Below are 26,133 nucleotides of genomic sequence, written 5' to 3'. Positions count from 1 at the left end.
TATTTAAGCAGTTTTGCAATAAATTTACTTACAATTTTGTATGTAATTTTGCATTAATATCCTGCTTATTCATTTCTGACACTCTACAATTGTTAATGTTCGTTTGTCCTTCCATTTCAGAGCTTAACTTTTATGGATGTTGTCATCCTTGTTGTTCTAAAATAACTTGAAATAAAAAATGCCATAAAAGTACACCTATCATAAAAGGTAAGTTGGATTACATAAAAAGACACAAGTTGTTTTATACCTCATTTCATTTCTGAATATTTATAAATCGAGTTTCGTAACAAGAAATATCTTTTAAAATTTATATTCCCTCAGAAAACACAAATTTTTATAGTAGCTGCACTGCTAACACAACAATTACATTTCTAGAGTTAACTTTACAATGAAATAACATTTAACGATTCTTTTATGGGGATTTCTTTAATCATTAGCATGATTACTAGGACGTAGAGTTTAAAGACATATTTTATAATTCCCTTACCCCTGTATGAACTGTACATACCTGTATACAAGCAATAACCCCACCAACCAGATGAAGAGATCCTGTAACAAGAACCTGGATCCTGTCCGCGTCCAGAAGGTGGACAGGTGCAGGTATATCAGCTATCAGATTACTTCCAGCCTGACCTTCCTGTTTTTGGTCGAGATTTAATATAGGAAATTTTCTTCATTATTCTCTTTCCCCATCCTTTGATAGAGAAAAAGACATCTCTCTTTCTTTAGTGATAAAATTACCCAAGTGGCATGTAATCAGAGTAATGACCCCCCCTCCCTCTCCTTTATTTTTGAAATATCAAAAATGAGGGCCAAGGATTTTACTCCTAGGCCTCAAGTCTATGAGGTGTTCCAACTCTGGAGCCTATACCTGCAGTTCCTTAAAAGCATGACTGTACCCACCTGATATAAATAAAAGAAAAACTCTCCCTTCCTCTCCTATATCTAATTTATTATTAATTTAGGAGGGTTTTCCTTGCTCCACTAGGCACTTTGACTTTTTTTCAAATAAGGTTCTACAAAGGGGGGGGGGGCGAAAGTGACACTTTTTGAAACCAAAACTAAAAGTCAAAGGAACTCAACTAAAAAAAGAGTTACAGGTCTGACATTTTGCATGGCAGTTGCTTTATAGGGGTACAATATGGAACTGTGAAGAAACGGCGTCGCAACCGCCGAAAACCGCCGTGCAAAGGCAAAAAAAAATTCGGCGGGAAATGGCGGTTTTCGGCGGTTGCGCCGCCGTTTCTTCACAGTTCCATTTTTTACCCCTATAAAGCAACTGCCATTGAAAATCTCAGACCTCTAACTCTTTTTTTAGTTGAGTTCCTTTGTTGACTTTTAGTTTTGGTTTCAAAAAGTGTCACTTTGGCCCCCCCTTTTGATTCCAAAGTTTCTAGATATTTTAACATTACCAAGTCTGCCTTTTTATTATCATATAAAAGAAATGATAAAATAATGGTATGAAAAGCAAAATGTTGAAGTCAATCATTTCTTAACAATAACCATCTTCCTCCCTCAAATTGCAAAGAATGTCAGGTTTGCAGGGATAAGATTATGGATGCTAAATTGATTTTCACTTCCTAAATCCCGTTTTTTAGTATTATAAATATAAGAATGTAGTATGATTTATCTGCCATTATCCTATCCTTATGTTGATCAAATAGTACACAGATAAATTGACTTTAAACTATCATATTCAAATCATGAAAATGCATTTGTTTGTATTTTTCTAGTCACTTTATTTGCACACAATTGATTCCCCTTATTCTGTGACCATTAACCAAGTAATATATCCCTTAAAACTTATTTTGCAGTGAAATATTTCACACAAATATTGCAGGATTTATGTCACCCTCAACCCCCCCGCTAACCGCTGAACCGATCGGGTTCTCCTTTACAGGTTAGCTTCTCATAGGACACCCCCAACCCCCCCCCCAAAAAAAATGAAAAATACCCCCCCCTCCCAAAAAAAAATCTAAAATACGAAAAATTTGTTTGGTCAAACCTCTTAGGGCAAAGCCCCTAGAGGCTAGTGGCGAAGCCGCTAGTATACATATAACCTAATATAAATATTTGAGCAGAAATTTCCAAGCATTTACTTGTCCCTCTGTCCCTAGATATGAATGTATTTAGGATGTACTGAATTTTAGTTTCCGAAAGTGTACCTAGCGTCCGCGTCCTATCTCAATATTTACTACTAGCTAAAATTGCTTCAAACTTAAAAAAAAAAAAATTAAAATTTTAAAAATTAAAAATTTTAATGTATATTGTATAAATCGTTTATAGATTATATCGCTTTTCCCTTCGACCAGAGTAGCTGAAAATAGCGTTTGCAATAATTGGGTTATCTGCTGTACAACTTTGGAAATTGGGCAAGAAATAGGCAATCCATTTTTAGCACATCGTATTTTGACCATTGAAAAATAATTCTTACTTCGTATTCTCTTATTGTTACAAAAAAACCTGGTGAATGAAAGTAAACATTGGAATAGCACAGATGTTTTATCCACGTGTAAATAACAATATTTTTATCAAAAGTAATAAAGTTTAATGTTTTCTCCTCAGTTGCTAATTGTATTAAATGTCCCTTTTTTCTTAAAAGAAAACATTCATTGAAACAACTTACTTATATACATTTAAGTTTACCGTGTTTAAAACTCCACATAACACTTGTTGTTAATTTAAGGTTGATAATGAAAGGGGTGACTACCATCCACAAAATTTATATATAAAAGATTTTACCCCCCCCACCCCTCCTTCTAAAAGATTATCCCTCACGGGCCCCAAACCATTTGAACCCCAATTATACAAAAAAAACATCCACGGGATGGGGACCTTGTGTCGACTTTTAATCGGGTCTTTGAATATAAGACAATAGCGTCAGGAATATTACCACAGCAAAGTCGCTACAAAAGAGCAGAAAGCAATTTGCTAGCAGACAAAAAGGTACCCACCACTTGGGCCAAGAAGTTGTCTGGGTTATACATCTACATATACTTAGGCATTTATTACCACAATGTAAAGTTTAAGAGTATCAAAAAATATTAATCTGTTCCATTCCTGTAATTTAGAATCATTATTTAACCAAAGGATAACATCGCTGATTAGAGGTATTATCACTGCTGGTACTGAATTACCTAAACATTAACAAGATGACAACAGCCATAATTAGATGAACACAAAAAATCAAGGACCGGAAAAGGATAAGATGATCTAAAGAGCATTTCAATTTGTTAAAATCAAGAATCACAATCATTTCTCTAACATTTTCTCTGTAAAGAAACGGTTTCCCGCCGATTTTTTTTGTCGCCAAATTAGACAGTTCTCAATCATCTGAGATAAACTTTTTTTCTCATAAAAATTTCCCTTCTATTTTCACGTGACACTTGTAATATTTCAAACATGTCAACATTAAAAAAAAAATGCAATTGTAAAATCTTACAAGTGTCAAGTGAAAATATGAGCGAAATTTTTATGAAAAAAAAAGTTTATCTCAGATGATTGAAAATTGTCTATTATGGCGAGAAAAGGCAAAAAAATTCGGCGGAAAACGGCGGTTTTCGGCGGGAGCATTTCAATTCTAGGGAAGGACTTCTTTTTGTAGAATTGTAAATCAATTAAGGAATGACCTATCATACCTATACAGCGTTCTAGAAACAGTTTAATATTGATATTTGATTATATATAATTCAGCATTAAATTTTCTCTCAAAATGGAAGGTAAGGATTTAATTAACAAAATTGCATGAAAATATTAATGTACTTCCATGAAGTAACTATATTTACTAATACAAATTCACCATTGCTTAAAAACAAAATAAGTAATCATATCCTCCCTGTTTTACTAATCCCAATATCCCTGGAAATATTATTCAAGCGGAGGAAAATATGTTGATGAAAATGTATGAGTAGAAAAATATTTGTATTCCCAGTCCTAATAAGAAAACATGTGGTGAAAAATAACATTAACATGTTAGACGTATTTTTATTCCAATGTTAATGTTAGCATTTCAGGGGAGAGTAGGTAAAATTTTAGCCTTATGAAAATTCGTTGACATGGGATTTAATTGTTCCGATTAAAAAATTGATTTGTAAATCTGGGATCTTAAGTGATAAGACAATGAAGAAATTACCTACTTATCCAAAATTGTGGTAATAGGATATATAATACTGCCCCTAGCCTCTAGGGGCCCTGCCCCAAGAGGTATGATTACATCTTTTTTTACCTGGAGATGCCCCCACTCTACCATTATTTTAAATAAAAAAAATGGTGAGGGGATTTTTTGTTTTTGGGGGGGTTTATTCCCTGAAGAGTAGAATCCGATCGGTTCAGTGGTTACCGAGATCTTAAGGGACAGACGGACGAACGGACGGAAAGACATCATTCTACTTTGTATTATAGATATTATGTAAAATATTTCATTCATTTATGTACTTTAGACTTACGAATAGCTTTTAATTTATATATTATTTTTATTTTCACACTAAATGGGCTTCGTTTCAATAACATTTTTAATTTTAGATCAAGAAACCAAAGAAATGCTGGTTTGTTTCTTATCTTGGAGCATATCTCAAAAGGTAGATGATAGCCAGCCCCCCCCCCCCCTCCACTTACAAAAAACGGGTATAGTCCCTTTCGTAGTAACGCCTCTTAAGGGGTGTTTCATCGTATTTTCAAAGTAGCCTTTTCCTTATTTCTAATCCCTACGGGCAGCTCTAACTCTGCAGGGCCAATTGTCTAACCCTGCGAGGCAATCACCTAACCCAACTTGACCTTACCTAACATAAAATGACCTATCAAAAGCTATTATGAAAATAAGACGAAACGCTCCTTAAGAGGCATAATTACGAAAGGGAATATACCCAAAAAACCTTGTTTAGACTGAGCTAACCTTCTTTGAAACTTTTAAAAACAATGGATCAGCCGTTTAATAGCTGCTCTTAGTACTAACTGTTTCACCTGAAGTTATCGGTGGAAGACTAGATCTTAAATTTTCATCGGCTACCTCAAATCTTTTTGTGTGCAATTTTGTCCACAAATGCAGATGGCTCTTGCACCTAATAATAAATGTCATATAAATCTGATATGATGGCTACTCTGTAACTAGAGCTAATATGCATCCACCCGTCTGTAAAAGCGTATAAATACGTATTCACTATTCAATTCATGTTACTGGTTCGCTTGTATTTCTTGTTTGGATTACAAAGTCAACGCTGATTATGTTATTCTTAACTAGCGGCTACGCCCCTATATGACTCTAGGGGCACTTGAGGTAGTGGTGGGTTGAATTCGACCCCCCCCCCCCCTCCCATTTTTATTTTAGTTTTTATAGGTAAATCAAAAGAAATTATTTTTGGGGTGCTATCCCTATTTTCCTGCGAAACTTTTTAATTCACATATTATATAAAGCAAGTTTTAGAACGTATTAAGACAGTTTGCAAAAGAAAATGCGAGTTAATCTAATTGAAAAAATCTTGTATAGCATATTCTTAGTCTATTGATAACTTACAAGTAAGTAAAATTCCAAATCAAACAATAATTAAAAATGTATTATTATACCATTTCCTTATTAAAATGATAATAAATAAGAAAAAAAATTCTAATCTAGTTTTTAAAAAATCCAATTGAGCAAGCTTCTTGCTTCATATTAATTTTAGGTTTTTTAAGAGGTAAGTTTTATACCATAGTTAAACACTCGCCTATCCCTCCCAATCCCCACAAAAAAACATAATCATCTTATCTAATTTAAGAAAAACAATTAAAGAACCTAAGCACTATATAACAATAGGTATAAACATTTAAATGCGTTGCAATAAAGTTTACCCTTGAGAAATTGATTTTTTTCAATAGCAGATGAAAAGATAAAAAGTATGTGAAAAGTACTTCAGCTACGCATTTGATTCTTATATGAAAGTATTTTATATAACAGTAACAATGATGAAATGATAATTTCATAAAGACAGACAAACAAACAACCTACTACTTAGATCCACTTTATCAAAGAGGCATGTAAAAATAAGCTTTTTGTATTACACATCTTTTTAATTTATTTTTATGCATAAATAAATAGCTGTGAAGTTTAAACTTATTTTCCATATAAATAAATTTTTTTATTAAGGGGGGCCAAAGTTTTGCCACTTTCGCGTAATCAGTGTACTTTGGGCTAGGTAATGATCGTCTCCTACCAAAAACGTAAATCAAGTGCAATATCCTTATGGTTGCCCATATTCCTAGCAATTTTGCATCGAAAATGTTTTTATAAAATGATTGTATTCTGTACAGTACGAAATAAAAAATGCAATACAATTTCAATAAAATCTTAGAATATTTTAGAATAGTTATTTATCACGTCGTATTATAGACAGATTTTCGCGGATATTAAAAGTAAAAATCACAATATTAATTCAACTTTGTTAGCCATGAGGCGCCAACGGCCCGGGCTAAAAAAATAGTATTAATTCTATGATTTTAAGTTTAATATTTTTGGAAAATTGTCAGCATTACGATGCTTTACATATTTGAATTTTGCAGTTTGGTTATTAATCGGTTTCAAAGCCATACTGTGAAAAAAAAACATCAGCTAAATAACTGATTACAATCAAAAGTGATTAAAGTATCTTAAGAATAATTTGATATCATTAATCTTTTTTGTTATTTTGTTAATTATTATTTGTAGTTTAGTTTTAATAGTACAAACAAGCTACCTGTGCAGTTATCTATAGTGATGAAAGATTAAAATACTTTTAAAGAGTTCATCTTTGATCTACGAATTTTTCAGGTATAATAGCAAAGGTAGAAAATTATTTTCCATCTGATTCAGAAATTATTTGTTCCGTAATTGAAGGATTAATTCTCTTATGAATTAGATTACTTAGAATATAAGATAGGTTTTTAAAATGGCATCATTGACGTCCATGGGGGTGGGGGGTTTCTTCGTGTATTAATCCCCCCCCCCCCTCTTAAAAATAAAAAGGATGTCCCTGGATAGTATCATTTAGATTCATAATGAAGTTAACTTCATTATATTTATTATATTTTTTAATGTCTTATTTGCGTCGTATTATTTCTAAAAGGGTTAGAGGAGATTTTAGTAAATAGAACATGTGATCGCAGTTAGTTACTGACAAGTTTTATTCACAAGGCCGCAACCAGGGGGCATCAAAATCCCTAAATTAATTATAATTCAGTTTGGTTACAGCCAAATTACTTCGAATAAGTAAACAATGTCTTCTTTTTATGTGCCATCCCTTTGTTTCTCAATGCATGTAAGTTAATCTAATATTTTCTTACGGATAAACTGAGAATCTAAGAACAGGAAAGGATATTCACAGATTTAAAGAGACAATGCTTGTATAGAATTCTGTCATGTAAATAAGTACTTCAGCAAAAGCTGTCCTACCAATTATGTTATAGGCAAAAAATAGACTCAAGTTTTCAAGCTTCAAACGTTTCTTTTACCAGGACATAGTCGCTTAAACTATGGCCTAAAGGTAAAAATTTACTGTTTGAAATCAATTTGGTTCAAAATAATAGGTGAGGTGTTCTGTGCTAGCTTGGCACCTTCTGGGAAAGCACCTATTAAAATTAAATTTATTTTATAAATGTATATTTTGAAAGATATAGAAGTTAGAATAAAACTTTTCCAATTTAAAAGTTGCACTTTGATTTGATCAAGCACAGTAGCATACACAAGTTTCATAATCTTTTCAAAGAGCAAAAATTTGCAAGTAAAAAATCAATAGGACGATTCTAAAATGATTAGATCTATGGCTAAATTTATCTTTTACTCTATCAAAATATGCAATTAAAAGAATTTGAGAAACAAACCTATCTAATTGAATTTTATCAGTTGTCGTAAAATTTTCTTGGTCGACAGCTCCCTGCAGGCCGCTCAAATTTGTTGTGAAAATGACCAGATCTAGATGACAGCTGAGGAAAGGTGTCAACAACACTTGGGGGTCTCTGTCACCAGAGGTATTGAAGATCATCACCTAAGAAATAAGGTTTATAAAAGATATAACTAGATAGGTAACTCACTGTATAGAAGATAAAAAAAGCACCGAAAAGAGATTAACAAAATAAAAATAAAATCAAAGTTTTACATATGTATTGACTGTAAGGGTATGCGTAGCTTATCATTAAACCATTATTAAATACAAGCAAAGGCCTCTAGGTGCATCTTATTTTTAACGGAGAAAGATGAAGGAAAAAATCCAAGCCTATAAGAAGCTTGATTGAAAAAAAATATATCGGTCATCTGTGATATCTTAAAAGACAGTCACAGACTTTCATATAATAATAAAGTAAAATATACAGAAACCTTGTAAATCTTGTCATCAGGACTGATTGCCTGTTTCGAGGCCTTGTTGAACCAGGATGCGCATGCGCGAACAGATTCCTCCGTGTGCGCGCCATCAAGATAGTACTATAGATTATCATGGATAAGGTGATATACAATAGAACAAAGAAAAAAAATATTTGAGGGATGGGTAGTGTACCCAGAAGCACTAAAAATTAGAATCTCAAAAATTTAGAAAATTACTTAGAATCATTTTTGCAAAGTCTTGATCTAGAATCAATGTTACTACCTAATAAAAATGAAAAATTGTTTAGGTATCCAATTATCCCTGCAGGCGTTCTTTTTCAACCATCTGTGTCCTGCCAGGCCAGTCTGCCAGCCGTAGGCCGAGTGCCATGTTACCTGAATAGAGTATATATTCATTATATAAACTGATTTTGAACTTTCTTTTTAGTATTTTAAGCCACTTGCATCAGTAATTTGAAAAGTTAGCTGTGTCTCAAATAATACCTAACCAATCATTAAATAGATATTTGAATAATCTTTCATAATACGATAAAGTTTACATTATCGCACTTCATGCGAGAAAAATGAAAATCTTCTCTACACATCTTTAAGGAATCACACAAAAAAATATTAGTTACAGCTATAGGTACTTACATCACTGCTTTATATTTTGTTGTAGTTTCTCTTTTAGATAAATATATCTGCTAAATGTATCATTTGAGAACGATTATAAAATATTTTCAATACTTAACAAAAACATCTACCGTATTCGAAAGCTGTCAATTCAAGTGATAGATAAAAGTATATTCAAAATAAACTAGAATAATCAAATGCTAAATTTGCACATGATTCAAATATTAAATTGTTTTAAAAAATGATACGGGAGGGGGGAGAGGGGTGATACCCCCCCCCCCCAAAAAAAAAAGAATTTGGGCAACCCCAAAATATTTAAGTTTGAATTTTTACACCCCCCCCCCAAAAAAAAAATAGAAAGATTGGACGTCCTTGCCTATATGATATTAAGATTACCGCCCCCCCCCCCCCAATTTTGGGTTCAATATATTCCTGAAGTTCTTTAGGGGAGTAGGTAGCTTTATTTTACAAATAAAAATTTATTTTATACTTTTGTCTTACTAACAAGCTAAATATAAGGGCAGAAAACCTTTGCTATAAAAAACATTTAAAATAAATTACTCCATTTGTAGAATAAAATTATTGTTTGGACACTGCTGGTTGATGATACAACCAATCATGATACAATAAATGTACCCAAAGTTTTACAGCCAATGAATGGGAGAAGAGTTTCTAAATCTTTGGGAACGAGTGTTATTTACATTCCAATGTTCCCTCCCTATCTGGATCAAATATTTTACAGGGTATGGGCAAGGCATGGGCAAGGTATTCAGTATTTTTATTCAGACCCATGAAATTAATTTCAAACTTCCATACCTTACTCTTATTTGTTTCAACTAAACCAAGCTTTTAAATTTCTCATAAATTCATTCGTTTATGTAAATTTTTTGCAAAAAAAAATTATTTTGTCATCCTTGTCCTTTTATTCTTTCAGTAAGTGGATGCAAAATTAGGTATTCTAAATAGATTAACCTTTAATTCTTTTCGATAGAAAATGTTCATTAATAGAATATTTCAAAGAATAGTTTAATAAAGTTAATTAAAGTAAATAATCACAAAGTAGGTGTGAAAGTGGCAACCCCCCCCCCCCCCTTCTTTTATTTTTTGTTTTAAAGGGGGGGGGGGCGAAAGTGACACTTTTTGAAACCAAAACTAAAAGTCAAAGGAACTCAACTAAAAAAAGTGTTACAGGTCTGACATTTTGCATGGCAGTTGCTTTATAGGGGTACAATATGGAACTGTGAAAAAACGGCGGCGCAACCGCCGAAAACCGCCGAAAAAAGGCAACAAAAATTACGGCGGGAAACGGCGGTTTTCGGCGGTTGCGCCGCCGTTTCTTCACAGTTCCATATTGTACCCCTATAAAGCAACTGCCATGCAAAATCTCAGACCTGTAACCCTTTTTTTAGTTCAGTTCCTTTGTTGACTCTTAGTTTTGGTTTCAAAAAGTGTCACTTTCGCCCCCCCCCCCTCTTTAAATATCTTAAAGTCCTGTCAACATAATTGGGAGGGAATATATAATTACAATACTATGTCATCATAAGCAGATCAAATATGGGTGTTGTGTTTTTGTGCCTCATCTTAAAAAAGAATATACCTATAATGGGATACTATAATTTACCTACTCATTAGTATTAAAAAATGAAATTTATTTTGCACTGCAAATAGTTTCATGTACAGATATGTATATTCCTCAAATGCTTAATAACACTAGGTACGTATTTTTATCCGAAATATTTTTTAGGGTTGGCAATCCGTATCCGAATCCGGAATCCGCCCAACTTTTGGCCAATTTTGATTCTGAAATGGTAGGCTAAAATTAGCGTCTTGAGTATTTTCTTTCAACTCCCCCTTTTTGAAGGCAAAGATTATCATCATTATATCTTTTATTATCGATTTCGATTCTCGGAAGTAAATTATAGAGAACACCAAGAACATTAATTTTTACGACATATGTGGCACTTAAATTTTTTGATTGTTAAAAAATCCGGAATCCGCCAAAAATTAGAATCATGAATCTTTTTGACGGATTCTTGTAAGAATCCGAATCCGGTCCAAAAATTTGACGGACTACCATCCCTAATATTTTTGGTATGAAATATTTGTATAGGCAACAGTAAAAGTGTCTGACTATGACGTCAGAAAAAATTAACAATTAACCAATGAGAAGCCAGTATTCACAATAGCGGCCTCTCATTGGTTAGTTGTTAATTTTTTCTGACGTCATAGTCAGACACTTTTACTGTTTTCTTTGTATACTTTTTTCTTATCCTCTTATCTATGCTATCAATTTCATTTATTAAAGTAGTTCAACTTTAAGAACGCAATAGATAAAAAGTGAATTTCTAAATTTTAATAATGGAAAGATTGAGATTTCTGACTTCAAATAATAATGTTTCAATACAATAATAATCCAGCTGATTTCATGACAAATATTATTTAATTTAGGATTAAACTTCGTGGCTTATTTTGATAATGATTCTAAACCCTTTCAGTGATAAGTGCAAACAAGTCCGTCTGTGTTCAAGGTTCCGGTAAAAACACAACCTGTGTCAAAACTGTAATGTTCGACTCATGACAAAAAAATAATAAGAGTAGGATGATTGGCTTTTCTAATAAACATACACAACTTTTTACTATTAACAGCAACTATCAAAAGATCGAAAAAATATTTTATAATCTAACCAATACGAAGGGTTAGACAATTATGCCTACTTTAGTTTTAAATTTCTTAAATCGAAAGTAGAAAAACTAAACCTGAAATCTGAAATGGCTGAACAGTATCAATGTCTCCTGATCCTTCCATAGGCTGGTGGCTAATCACTAGAGGCTGTACATCATATACAGGTAGTAATTCTGGATACGTGGCCACCAGGAAGGCCTTGGAGAGGGTCAGTGCGAGCGCGGCATTTCTGCGCTGGATCTGTCCGTGTAATCCGAGCACAGGCGGATACCTTCGAGAAAAATTAGATAAGAAATTTGATATTTGGTAAAATATATTTTTACCATTTATCTATTGAATTTCACTAATTGAAACCTAAAACTTAAAACATAGCTCCTCGTTCTCAGAAAATTGAAAACACTGTTTATGTATTTTTCAATGGTTTTTTTTAAGCGAAGTCTTCTTGTATAACTTTGGGATGCATGTTTGATAAGTTTCTGAGAACTTTAGCCAAATTTAAATTGACAAGATATATAGAAAGTACTTCCTGAATGTAAGTAAGTTCATACGACTTATACTGATTTGTAAAATTGTAAGATTCGCTTTTACAGATATTGTCATCCTTTTTTAGGAAGTAATTTTATTCTAAGTAAAGTTAAGTAAGTTAATTTCACGCAATTTACAAGTTTGAATCTTTACCTGTCCCAGTTGAATTGGTCTAATTCTGGAACTTGAGATAAGGAAGATGCGGACAACTCCCTGGACCTGGCACTTATTACCTAGAAAATGTTTAATAGATTCTTGGATTTTAAAACAAAAAGGTTCGTGGCTTTATCTCGTACAATGTCTCAGTTAAAATTGGATCCTGTAAATTACCAGGGACATGGGACGTTAAATTAATATACATCCAAATGATGATAAACAACTTCAACTAAAGGTCAAGAAAAATGTTTTGCGTTTTTGTATAATGCACATATCACCTAGAAAATGTTTAATAGATTCCCGCATTTTTAAACAAAAAGGTTCGTGGATTTGTTTAGCTCAATGTCTAAGTTATGTTGATTTAAAGTTTGAATCATGTAAATTACCAAAGACATGGGACGTTAAATTAACTAAAGTTATCTCAAAATAGGAAACTTCAACTGAAGGTTCGACGTTTTAGTATAATACAAAGCTCTTAAATTTACCCTTTATAGTGTTTTTTTTACCTAAATGTGCTTTTGGCACTTTAATATATCCGGTTCAAGTTTCTGTACTCGAAAACGACCCAATCATAAGGTCCTTTAATGTACACAAAACTTTTTTGGTATATTTATTTTAAATTATTTAATAAACGTAATAATCTGCTTTAAAAGATTAACTAATACCTTCAATGCATCTGAATGTTGATTCCCGTCAATGTAAGTTGGAGTTCCTTGTTTCATTATTCCAGCCTAAAAATAGTCAAACTAAATCTCAACATTTAGAACATATATAACATTTTAACATGCAAAAGTAAATATTTATTTCCAGTCCCATTAAAAAAAAAGAAAATTCTTTAATACAAGACACGGAAAAGACACAGTTTGGGTCAACTCAAAAAGGTTTTTTTTCTAAAGCCCAACATCACTAAAAAATATTTTATAAAGAATTTATATAATATAAGTGTACCTTATGCCAGGCTATTTCCGCAATAGTGTTACCAAGTATGTTTGTATGATCTAGTCCCAGTGCAGTAATGCCTATAAAAAAAAGAGGGATATATATTATATATGTAGATTGTAGATAAACGCAGGGACTATGGAGAAGGATTCTGACAAATAATTTTTAAGTGAATGATTCCTTTCATCCCATTTCCATTATTATTTTCCTCCATATCCACATAACTCTGATTTTGTCTTTAAAATCTAATTACCCAGAACTTACTTCGACATACTAGATATTCGGCAGTTAAAAAATTTAATTAAATTGCAGGATCACGTCCCCTTAAATAAGGAAAAAATTTGTGTAGTTTAGACTTCAGTGTAGTGTTTGACATTGTCATTTGATGGGAGTTTTATCAAGGAAGCCCACTCAGTGTTTTTAAATAACGACAGATTTCAATAATGTTTTTAAAAATGCTAAATTAAAATCTATTTCTATATATTTTAGAAGTTAATGAACGATAAATAGCTGCAAACCTGTAACAACTGGATTTTGAATTATATTTGTACAATCATATTCTCCGCCAATACCAACCTCTGAAAGATGTATACATCTAAATTATTTAAAATAAAACATTTAGGTATAAAATATTTGCTCATATTTCTAAAATGAGAGATTATAAGGGATAAGACAATGGACGATAAATTGATCAAATCCATTGATGAAAAATGATTAACTCCTTCTGTAGATTAAAAGAATTAGTTACAACGTTAGGATATTTCTAACTTATGAACCAACCAAACAAAATTTAATACAAAAACAGAGGTGGATTTTTCAAATTTGACCCGGCTGAGGGGGGGGGGGGGGATATAAAAGTTAGGAGGACTGAAAGCATTTTTTTTCTATTTTTCTCCCCTCTTTGGTGAAAAAAACTAAAAAATATTTGGAAGGGGGCATAATATGAATAAAATAAAGAGTTCTGAAAATATTTTTCCATTTTATCCCCTTCCTTGCTGGAAAAAACTAAGAGGGGAAAATTTTTTTAAAAAATTGCAGCAGGGAAAAACAAATGAATCTTGTGCAGAATATAATTATACAATATACACCCCCTGTACAAATACCAAAAGTTTTTAAGCCAACTAATAAGAAAACGGTATTGTAACACTTTGGGTACTAGAGTAATTAAAATTCTTATAACACCTCTCTCCCTGTTGATTATAAAGTTTAAAAAAACACCTGTTCCAAAATCATTGCTCTGTCTCAACCATAAATAATCAATTTACCATTGTTACTTTATTTCTTGGTTCCCTATAAATATCCATCAACCTTTTGAATGAGACCACACTATAGTCAATTCAAGAACAAGCAACAAATGGGTGAAAAATACCTATGATTGCAACATCCACCTTCTCCCTAATGAAAATATTGAAGGCCAGGATGGTTAGAAACTGGAAATACGGCGGTCTATCCTCAGAACTTCGACCTCTGAAATAATTTAAAAGCATAAAACATAAAAAAAATTATACCAACAAGACAAGACAATTATATAATACTTGATTGTTATGATTTGTTTGTGCTAAAAGTATTTTCTGAACAAAATATATAAATATAAAATACTTAACCACTTAAAGAAAAAAATAGGGTTGGGCCGGATACTTTTTCAAATGACGGATATCCGGCCAACGCCGGATATCCGGCAAATATCCAGTTATCCGGCCAAATTACCGGATATCCGGCCGGATAACCGGCCAAATTACCATATATTAAAGTAGTAAAAAAAAATTTCTTCAGAAATCTTATATAAATTTACATAAAGTTAAACTTATTCAGAAAAATTGTTCTTCTAGCTTCAATAATAAGAAAATTATAGCCATTTAAGATTTTAAAAAGCAGAGATTTTTGGTGTAAGGTATAAAAAATTATAGAGCCGGATATCCGGCCGGATAGTTTCAATATCCGGTATCCGGCCGGATATTGAAAATGGTCGGATATCCGGCTACACCGGATATCCGGCCCAACCCTAGAAAAAAACATTAAATATTTGAGATCTTAGGTCAAAAAACAAAACAACAAAGCACAAGCAGGGAATTTACATCTAAAAAAAAAAATCATTCTTAAAAATGTGTTTGAATTGATAATCCGTATTATGTACTAAACAAACATAAACACATTTTCGTGGCAACGCACCTTAAGGCGCGATTCGTCGTATTTTTTAAAATGGCTTTTTTATATTTAATTCATTTAGGTTAGGCTAGGTTATTTTGGGTTAGGTGATTGCCCCAAAGGATTAGGCAATTGGCCCCGCAGGATTAGAGCCCCCCGCAGGGGCTAGAAATAGGAGAAAAGCTACTGTGAAAAATACGAAGAATCGCCCCGTAAGGTGTGTTGCCACGAAAGGGACTATACCCATATTTTCTTAACCATAACTTCAAAGGTTGTTGCCTTTTAATATTCTAATCAAAGGGTGCATAATAGGGTGTATCTACCCCCTTGACAATAAAGTATCACCCCACTGTACTGTATTATCCCCACCACGATTTTGGTTTAAGGGGGGTGTCAAAATTGTTTAAGAGTTTTAAGTTCACGCACTCCTATAGCAAAACCCTGTGCACATCACTAATTCTTACACTTGATTTTTAGAATACTTGTCCCTTTGTCCGTGACAAAATAACAAACAGTATATAAAATAACAATAATAAAATATTTCAATTGAAACCAACGGAAATTATTTAAATATAATTTGTCAGATTATCATCTAACTCTTGATCTCAATATTCAAAATACTTCTACTACAATGTAACATGACGTTATTGTTACATAATATAAACGCCAATTTATGTTGCAGCTGTGTGATAGAAAAAGTTAATGAACAAAGTTGTAAATTTATAGGCACAAAATTGCAGTGAACATACGTAGTAAAGGAAGATAAAATAGATAAGCTTTTATCTGAAATGTACTTTCAACTTTTTTAGGTGTTAAAAAGTCGTTTATTAAAAGGGATTTTAATGTATTAAACTTAAATTTTAAAAATATTTAAAACTTAAAATATGTTTTTTACCTTTTCAAACACAACCAATTCAATTCAATTTAATGGTTCCAAATTGTGTTTTATTTTATATGAATAATAAAAATGTATAATGTTACATCATTTTCTTTTAACAATTCTATTTTATAAATTTTAACTTTAACTTTGACTAAACTAGCGGTTAAATGGTTAACCGACATTATTAGAATTAAATATTAATAAAAATAATTTATATAGGTAATGGATTTAACATTTAAAAAAATTATATTAGAGTAGCTTGCCATATGAAGAAAAAAATCATAATTAAACAAATTATCAAAATTAAAATAATACAAGATAACCTAAACAAAATACTACAAAATACTACAGCTTATGATTTGTCTTGATAAGTTTTTTTTCTCAAATGTTTAGAACATCGTAAAAAACAGTTTTAAAGAAAGTTGGTAGGTGGCTGACCGTTATTACCCCATGACCGATAATAACTCACGCTGCCCTATTTTTTTTTTTTGAAAAAACACCTACACTGACCTGCAAACTTTATCATACACCTCCCAGAAGTATTGTGTGAATTTGGCGCGAGAAACCGGTTCTCCATCCAGCCGTACTCGCTCTGTAGCAGACACAAGATGTGGAGAGGAATAAAATCCAGTTCTGAAAACAAAGAGATTTTATTTTGGCGGTAAAATTTATCAGAATGGGGACAAAAGAAACATTTGTGAAAGGACGATTAATTAATCAATCCTCCCCAAATGAAAACATCTATGGTGTAGTTATAAAGATATCTAAAAAGGGGGGGGGGGAGTAGAGTCAAAGAAAATTAATTTATCTTTTAATGTTATCTTATCTCTTAGGTAAAAAAGAGATTACAAATTAAAAGGAATACAAAACAATTACAGGTCTAAATAAAGGACCAATAATGGAGTAATTTTGACTTATTATATTTATATATGACATAAGTGTTCTTTGTTGGCCTCTGTGTGATAAAAATATCTAAGAGTAAGGAGAGAGGGGAATGGAATAGATGGTAAAAAATAAAAACATTTAAATTACAGATAAATATTACGAAAAGCCAGATTGAGAAGAAAAAAAAACATTTTTATTTATTGTTTATCATTAATCAAAAAGTACATTTTGGTTATTGGCCGGATGTATCCCTAACTGCGCTACTACAAGTAAATTTAAACAGGGGATATTATATAAAGAAATGACAGAACGCAATATGTCTTATGTTTTATTTGATACTAGCGGTTACGCTCCCAAAGCGGTCTCTTGAGGCACTAGAAAGAAGGTGTAGAGAGGGGAGAGGGAGTCGACAATCCATTTTTAATCTTAGTTATACAAAGAAAACAGAATTTTTTCCAAAATAGTATAAACCTTCTCAGGGCCTAAGAGATCTGTAAAGAAAAGCCTAATAGGGTAAGCGGATAGCAAAATCTTTTGCCACACACAAGAACAGAAATACACACAGGCATCCTTTTATACTAATGTTCGCTGTTTCTATAATTTTGTTGGTTTTGATAAAACGACTCACCTGAGACCATATTGACGTAAAATAGATTCACAAAACGCACACGTTGATCCTTTACCCTTCGTTCCACTAGAACAAATTAATCATCAAATTATTTGTAGCGTAGCCATTCTATACTTTATTTTCTTTGTAAGTCCCTAGGAACCATTGCAAACAGATTACCTATTCTTTTAAAATTGTTGAATTCTAAGTAATTGTTTTTTTTTATTAATTTATAGGCATTTACCTAAAGTAGATGGATACCTAAGCCCGAAAAGTAAGTGGGGGGGGGGGGGGGGGGCGTAATGACATCTAAACTTAGATAGTGAACAAAATGGTCTAAATATTGAGCTAGATTCTTGAAACTTGGTATATAAACCTAGTCCAAAAGGTAGGTACTACATCTAAATGGAAAAAATCATAATTTTTTATTTTATGTTAGGTTTAAGAAAACCCTGCGGAAATGGGATTTTTAGGCTTTTTTTCCTATTTTGATGTAGAAACTTACTTTTATTGGTTTTACTTAAGTTTTTTCCTTGAATACACTATATCTATTCATAAGGACCTAATTTAAGATGATTTAGCAAGTTGGGGACCGAAATTAAAAAAACTATATTTTGATATAACAACACCAACGTTAGAAAAAATGCACTTAACCCCCAAGAGCACCCCCCTAGCCCGCTGGAGTCGGTCCCTGACTTGCTGATTCATCTTAAATAATGTTCTTGTGTATAGACACAGTGTATTCAAGAAAAAAACCTAAGAATAAAACAATTAAAGGTAAGTTTCTACATTAAAATAGAACATAAAAGGCCTAAAAACCCCATTTCCGCTGTGTTTTTCTCACCTAACCTAACCTAAAAATATTTTTTTTTGATTTTTTGCCATTTAGATGTAGTACCTGCTGTAAGACTAGGCGCATGTACCAAGTTTAAAGAATCTAGCTCAATATTTAGACCATTTTGCTCACTGTTTAAGTTTAGATGTCATTACGCCCCCCCCCCCCCCATTTATCAAAGAATTAGTTCTTATCAAAGAATTAGTTGGACGGATTGTGCTGGAGGTTGCAGGATATTTATATGTTTTTCTAGTGATAGTTTTATTCCGTTGCCTTCTTAACCTTAACAAGCTAGGCCTCACTTATGGATTGATTAATGATAATCTTTCAAAAAACTAACCTGATGTGAATGACTTTAAGATTGTTTAGCATGTCCTGTGTTACTCCAGATCTCTCAAGATATAGTCGAGTCTACAACAGAATATTATACATGTTATTAAACATTCAGAGATTTAAAGTTACTCAGTAGTCAGAAATCATGTATTCAATCATATTTTTAAAATTACCAAACCTTTCACATGTTTCTGAATGTTTCTATATTAATTTTAGTATGACTGACAGAAGACGGACGGACCAAGCAAATTATATACCTACATGAAACCTAGTAGTATACATAATCTTCAGTGAACCAGTCGTTTATATTGAATAACAGCCGAGAAAATCGCATTTGCCCCATAGCTTAAGGGACTGACGGATGGACGGAAAGACAAAGTAATTTATAGAGAAGTTTGGTAAGCAAAATAAGTTTAATTAATGTTCATTTGCTTAATTTTAAAAAATGAATCCAATGTGCCTAATAAGATAGAATGGAGAGACTTGCCTGTGGAAGGTTAAGGTGAACATGTTTTTGTCTTTCTTTGCGGATTTTCTGCAGTGTTGCCGCGTTTGATTGCAGAGCATTCAGGCTGCGAATTGCTGATTCGTAAGACAGATCTCGTTGTTCTGAAAAACAACAATCTATTATAGGACAAGGTGTTATGTTTATAAGTAGTTTAGCAATGAAAGTAAACAATATACAATATATAAAAAAGAACGTATATGACTGTAATAAAGGCAACATTAACAAACAACCATTTTAAAATTATCTACATTCTACAACAAAATCTAAATATAAAACATCAGAATTTGATATAATGATTTATATATAACCAGCGGTTACGCCCTATAGGCCTTTAGGAGCAACTTGATGTGGGTGCAGTGGGTGGGGCGTTTGGAGTCAGAGACAGACATTTTGTTACTTTTATATAAGAATTACCAGGGCTTTAGAGATAAGACAATAGATAACCCGTACTCCCTAATATCTATATAAGTAATAATATGTACTTTTTAATCCTAAACATTTTCCGCTGCTTAAAATTAAAATATAAAAATATGACGTGTAATTTGAAGGAAATGAAAATCGATATTTTGCCAATATCTGCTGCATATTCTTTAACTTTACACAAACAAGCAAAAACTTTAACAGTTATCCACAAATCAAAGATAATGTTTTTAAAAGTGAAGCTTTTCTATAATTTTTACTTTAAGTTTTGGTATGTTGTAAGGCTATTTAAATAGTTCTCCTTTATATTTATTCTTTTTTAAAAACCAATATTTAAAGTGGTGGCTCAATCTGACATCCACACCCTTCTTTAAAGTGCCAATAGAGGTCTCTAGGGGCGTAAAAAGTTGTACTTTTTATAAATTGAAATATTTATTTACTACTTTGTATGAACACATGTTATAGGTACTATTTATTGAAAGAGCGCTTATGGTAATGGTGGATTCTGCATAGATAGAATCCCTAAAATTAATAGATTATCGGATATTTTATAAAGATTAAGCTTTTATACAATTTGGTTTGTCTGTCCGGCTTGAACGGATTTGAAACCTTTCTTAATTTGAAGATTGTGGTAACAATAAGATGTATATTATAATGATAAACAAAATTACACCATACAAGTAAATAAGAATTATTGGTGTTAAAGTTTGGACAATATTACTTAATATGGATGAATAATAACCTAGAACCTAATAGTTTTTTTTACCTAAGTCAATCAATGACAGAACGCGTTATTGAAGTTCAAATATAAACATAAAATCTATGATAATTGAATCTTATGGTTTACCCTTTTGCCATATTGGCTAAAAACAAATTATTATCTTACCTAGTTGGCTAATAACTGAGGTATACTGTGTGCGAGTGGGTGTCATTTGGGTTGATCTCATTCCAAGGCTTTGAACCATGCGGGCTTCTTCCATAATTGTAGGAAACAATCGACTAAAATTAAAAAGGATTAATCTCCCACCAACATCCAAATCAGAAATGTATGTACTACAATCTCAAATATTAATTGAAATTGAACATGAAAATCAGGAACAATCCGACCACATAATTAGTTAAAAAGGGTACAACTATACATTTAGCATTACAGCCAGTATTTATTTCATCTATATGATAAAGTCAGCTATCAATTTCTTAGGAAAAAGTTTTACACAGGAGAAGAAATATTGTCGCTCGTATTATAGAATTGAATCATATGCAACTAAACTAGTAAAAATAAACAAAAACCTTCGTCTGATATAGGTACACTACTTTGTAAGTTTAAAGTTAGACGGATTATTGTTTCTAAATGACCATCCAGGATAACAAATCTATTTATATACTTATTTTTAGTTCTCCATAAAAAGGATGACATCATCTATATATGAGGACCTACGCACAAAATTCACATGGATAGAAATACACAGATACAGTATTTTGAGCCTTTAACTTGTTATTAGTAGCGAAGCTACTTTATAATTCGAAATGTCTGTCCGTCTGTCTGAGACAGAAAGGTGGAAACGTGATTTTCTCGGCTTCTAGAAAAGATAGAGAGCTGAAATTTTCAGGGATCAATTATGTTAACAGTCTTCAAATTTTCACCAAGTTCATTAAGATGCGTCAGTTGGTTGGGGTGCTAGATCGATTCCTACATTTTAAAGATTTTCAAGATTATCTCAACTCCTATTCAACTTAAGACGGCTAAAATTTTCAGGGGTTGAATACTTTCATATTCTGCATACTTTTATTAAGTTTTATCGAGATTTGATTATTGGTTGGGGTGCTAGTTCGATTCCTAGATTTTTAGGTTTTCATGATTTTCTTTACTCCTATCTGAGATAGACGTCTGATATCTTTAAGGATTAAATAAGTTCACAATTTACTTATCCCCACAAAGTTTCATTAAGATTTGCTAATTTGCTGAGGTGCTAGGTCGATTCCTAGATTTTCACGTTATAAATTGTACAAGGTTTCGTGATTTTTTAGTTAAGTGTTTTTTTATGAAACTGCAATAAAGTTAATTTTTTTCCGGATATCCATCCATAATTTTTGAGCTTCGCTACTTATGGATGTTGTCATCCTTGTTCTTTTTATATTTAGCTTGAATATTCATATCTTTCTAGCATGACTGACAGCCCGACGGACAAAGTAAATCATATGCTAGGGAATCACCATAAACAACATTTTAGACTTATATGTTGATTAGTGAGAAAATTACATTTCCCATAGCGCTACGGACTGACGGACGGACATGTAGACAGAATGAATTATAGAGTAGCTTCGCTACTAAGAAAGTCAGTAATACCTTAGTTTGTATGACTTGAGTAGGGTAGTGATAAATGGACCTTAGTTAGTTAATACCTTAGTTTGTATGACTTAAGTAGGGTAGTGATACATGACCTTAGTTAGTAATACCTGAGTTTGTATGACTTGAGTAGGGTAGTGATACAAGGACCTTAGTTAGTTATACCTGAGTTTGTGTGACTTGAGTATTATCCTCTTAGAATTTTTTTTTTAATTTTGAAAATTTGAGTATGCTTCGCTACTAATAAAGTCAGTAATACTTTAGTTTGTATGACTTGAGTAGGGTAGTGATACAAGGACCTTAGTTAGTTAACACCTGAGTTTGTGTGACCTGAGTAGAGTAGTGATACAAGGACCTTAGTTAGTTAATACCTGAGTTTGTTTGACTTGAGTAGGGTAGTGATACAAGGACCTTAGTTAGGTAATACCCAGGAATAAGGTATAACCAACAAGCGAATTAATTATTTAAGCCTATTTCACCATAGTTGCTAAAACTCTGTTTTTTTGAAGATGCAATTGTTAGTACTAAAACATTCATATTATGGTAATCGATATATTATTACATGGATATTGCACCAGATTTTTATGTACTATAATAAAATTATACTCGCAGCTTCCTAAAATCATACCCCCCATCTGCATCCTATATACCATCCACTCCACTCCTACTGGATGAACGAACTGACCAATATGAGTACCATATAAGAAAGATTAAATTTTCATATAAAATAACCATATTAATAATATTTGACTGTATACATAAATGTAGATGATATTAATTTAATTCATTTATTATTGTTGTTCTTTTTATGTTCGAACACCTAAAAGTAATATATCTTATCTACTCAAAAAAAAAAAAAAATTACAATTTTCTCCTGTCAATGTATCCACATATACTATATCCATTGCATTGGTGAACAAGGATGTCCAAAGGGAAGAGAGGGGGTAAAGGGTTGATGTACGGCACCCAAAATTTTCAAGTTTGCATTTTTATCCCCCCCCCCCCGAAAAAAAGCTTGGAGGTCCTTGCTTATATGACATAAAGGTTACAACCCCCCCCCCCTCAAAAAAAAAAAAAATAATTTCTAATTATACCCCCCCCCCCAAAAAAAAAAAAGCTTGGACGCCCTTGATGGTGAACTATGATCTGTCAAGTTTTGATTGGTTAATAAAGCGAAGCTTTTATTTATTGGATATGTACTAGATATATACTCTCTAAATCAGACAATAGGAAAAAGGTTGAAGGATAATCAGGCTAAATTAATGATTAGAGTGTACAGATTTTGATACAAAAGGTCAGTTATTTTTAAAAATTCCATTTAGTGTAAATATTAACATTTATTACAAAAATGCTTTGCTTAGGTATATATATCCTGTAAAAGTTTCTTCCCTTGGATAATATGGGGCATATGACATAATTTTTATCATTGTTTGAAATAATGTAATGAATCCTATATATTTATAAGTAAACAAAAAGGTTTTAAGTTTGACGGATTTATAGGCCAGAGTGTCCATAAATCTATTATGTCTATTCAATTATAACCCTCTACTAATACTAGATTTTTTTATTTTTAAAGGAGTGTCCTAATGAAAAAAAATTGGAATTATAAAAATCATTAACTTTTTTCTAAAACTAATGTTTTCTGTTAAATTTTAAGCGGATTTTATATGACATAATGGAGATTGAAGCCCTTTGAAAAATTTAATCTCTAACTATTCTCCCACTGGGCGCATTTAGCATCATTAGAGGCAAAAATAGGAAAGAAAACTTCAAAGGTCACCACAAAAGTAGCACAAAAAAAGAGTGGGATAACTTTATAGTTAATAGGTCAGAATTTTTTATCATGATGATGTCAACATAAAATTTGCTTTATTAAGAAAATTTTGCTTGTGGACAGTCCTTTTTAACTTTAGAAACTATTGTCTGCAATCTTGGGATGTTTTTGTTTACAAATAAAGCACAATATTTAGGAAATGCCACGATTTCTCGATGGTGAAATACACATTTTGCCCCCCAACGACAGCTGAAAAAGGCAATTTAATAAAGGTTGCGTTATTTTGCCCCCCAAATCAATTTTCGAATTAATTTTCTTGTTGGTTATACGTAACCTTATTCCTGGGTAATACCTGAGTTTGTTTAACTTGAGTAGGGTAGTGCTACAAGTACCTTAGTTAGCAATACCTGAGTTTGTATGACCTGAGTAGGGTAGTGATACAAGGACCTTAGTTAGTAATACCTGAGTAGGGTAGTGATACAAGGACCTTAGTTAGCAATACCTGAGTTTGTTTAACTTGAGTAGGGTAGTGATACAAGGACCTTAGTTAGTAATACCTGAGTTAGTGTGACTTGAGTAGGGTAGTGATACAAGGACTTTAGTTAGTTAATACCTGAGTTTGTATGACTTGAGTAGGGTAGTGATACAAGGACCTTAGTTAGTAATACCTGAGTTAGTGTGACTTGAGTAGGGTAGTGATACAAGGACTTTAGTTAGTTAATACCTGAGTTTGTATGACTTGAGTAGGGTAGTGATACAAGGACCTTAGTTAGTAATACCTGAGTTAGTGTGACTTGAGTAGGGTAGTGATACAAGGACTTTAGTTAGTTAATACCTGAGTTTGTATGACTTGAGTAGGGTAGTGATACAAGGACCTTAGTTAGTAATACCCGAGTTTGTATGACTTGAGAGTAGGGTAGTGATACAAGTACCTTAGTTAGTAATACCTGAGTTTGTATGACTTGAGTAGGGTAGTGATACAAGGACTTTAGTTAGTTAATACTCGAGTTTGTATGACTTGAGTAGGGTGGTGATACAAGTACCTTAGTTAATACCTAAGTTTTTATGACTTGAGTAGGGTAAAGATACAAGGGCCTTAGTTAGTAATACCTGAGTTTGTATGACTTGAGTAGGGTAGTGATACAAGGACTTTAGTTAGTAATACATGAGTTTGTATGACCTGAGTAGGGTAGTGATACAAGGACCTTAGTTAGTAATACCTGAGAAGGGTAGTGATACAAGGACCTTAGTTAGTAATACCTGAGTTTGTATGACTTGAGTAGGGTAGTGAGTGATACAAGGACCTTAGTTAGAAATACCTGAGTTTGTATGACTTGAGTAGGGTAGTGATACAAGGACCTTAGTTAGTTAATACCCGAGTTTGTATGACTTGAGTAGGGTGGTGATACAAGTACCTTAGTTAATACCTGAGTTTGTATGACTTGAGTAGGGTAAAGATACAAGGACCTTAGTTAGTAATACCTGAGTTTGTATGACTTGAGTAGGGTAGTGATACAAGGACTTCTCAGGTATTACTAACTAAGGTCCTTAGTTAGTAATACCTGAGAAGGGTAGTGATACAAGGACCTTAGTTAGTAATACCTGAGTTAGTGTGACTTGAGTAGGGTAGTGATACAAGGACCTTAGTTTGTAATACCTGAGTTTGTATGACTTGAGTAGGGTAGTGATACAAGGACCGCTCATAACACCTTAACAAATAAAATAGAATTTTTTTGCAGTTTATTCTATTTTAGAAGAAGATATGTATTATGTTAAACAAATATCGGTGCTTTGACACAAAGTACTTTTCATTACTGAAAACGACCCCCATTTTTTTAGCGAAGCTACTCTATAATTTAATATGTCCGTCTGTCCGTCTTAGTTTGGGGGAAACGTGATTTTCTCGGCTCCTATAAAAGATAAAAGGCTGAATTTTTTTGACAACATTATTAAGGAGCACAATTAACTATAAAACATCAATGGCGGTTGGACCGCTTTTTAGCAGGTTTTAGGCTATTTTTGTATTTTTCACATTTTTCTCCATATCTTTGGTGTTTATGGTCCGATTTCCAAAATTTTTGTAGTTAAAAACGTAAAAATTAAATTTCCCGTTGTTTTGAGTATCCAGTATGTAATTTAATTTGACCGTCAGTCTGTT

General features: G+C 32.4%; 1 protein-coding gene across 20 annotated transcripts in view; it reads right to left on the bottom strand.

Moving 5' to 3' along the window:
- LOC145318880 (folylpolyglutamate synthase, mitochondrial-like) overlaps positions 1-26,133 on the bottom strand; it is a 43,521-nt gene that overhangs the window by 4,328 nt on the left and 13,060 nt on the right. For all 20 annotated transcript variants that reach the window (XR_013879570.1, XR_013879569.1, XR_013879571.1 and 17 more), the window contains exons 2-19: positions 25,633-25,684; positions 20,741-20,853; positions 19,414-19,535; positions 18,934-19,004; positions 17,780-17,845; positions 16,777-16,899; positions 14,611-14,708; positions 13,760-13,819; positions 13,251-13,321; positions 12,968-13,033; positions 12,300-12,379; positions 11,696-11,892; positions 8,630-8,701; positions 8,321-8,427; positions 7,828-7,991; positions 4,960-5,057; positions 3,065-3,137; positions 509-641 (exon numbers count right to left, since the gene is read on the bottom strand). Coding sequence is in view for 3 of the 20 variants with exons in the window: in XM_080160544.1 (XP_080016670.1) it covers positions 509-641; positions 3,065-3,137; positions 4,960-5,057; positions 7,828-7,991; positions 8,321-8,427; positions 8,630-8,701; positions 11,696-11,892; positions 12,300-12,379; positions 12,968-13,033; positions 13,251-13,321; positions 13,760-13,819; positions 14,611-14,708; positions 16,777-16,899; positions 17,780-17,845; positions 18,934-19,004; positions 19,414-19,535; positions 20,741-20,853; positions 25,633-25,679 (1,761 nt within the window). In the remaining 17 variants the exon portion in view is untranslated. The remainder of the gene's footprint in view (positions 1-508; positions 642-3,064; positions 3,138-4,959; positions 5,058-7,827; positions 7,992-8,320; positions 8,428-8,629; positions 8,702-11,695; positions 11,893-12,299; positions 12,380-12,967; positions 13,034-13,250; positions 13,322-13,759; positions 13,820-14,610; positions 14,709-16,776; positions 16,900-17,779; positions 17,846-18,933; positions 19,005-19,413; positions 19,536-20,740; positions 20,854-25,632; positions 25,685-26,133) is intronic.

The sequence above is a fragment of the Acartia tonsa genome, chromosome 5, assembly GCF_053477335.1.
Source record: "Acartia tonsa isolate MP-2025a chromosome 5, ASM5347733v1, whole genome shotgun sequence".
In the NCBI taxonomy this organism is placed as follows: Eukaryota; Metazoa; Arthropoda; class Copepoda; order Calanoida; family Acartiidae; genus Acartia; species Acartia tonsa.
The sequence above is the reverse complement of the archived record's forward strand: the minus strand, read 5'-3'. Positions and strand labels throughout refer to the sequence as shown.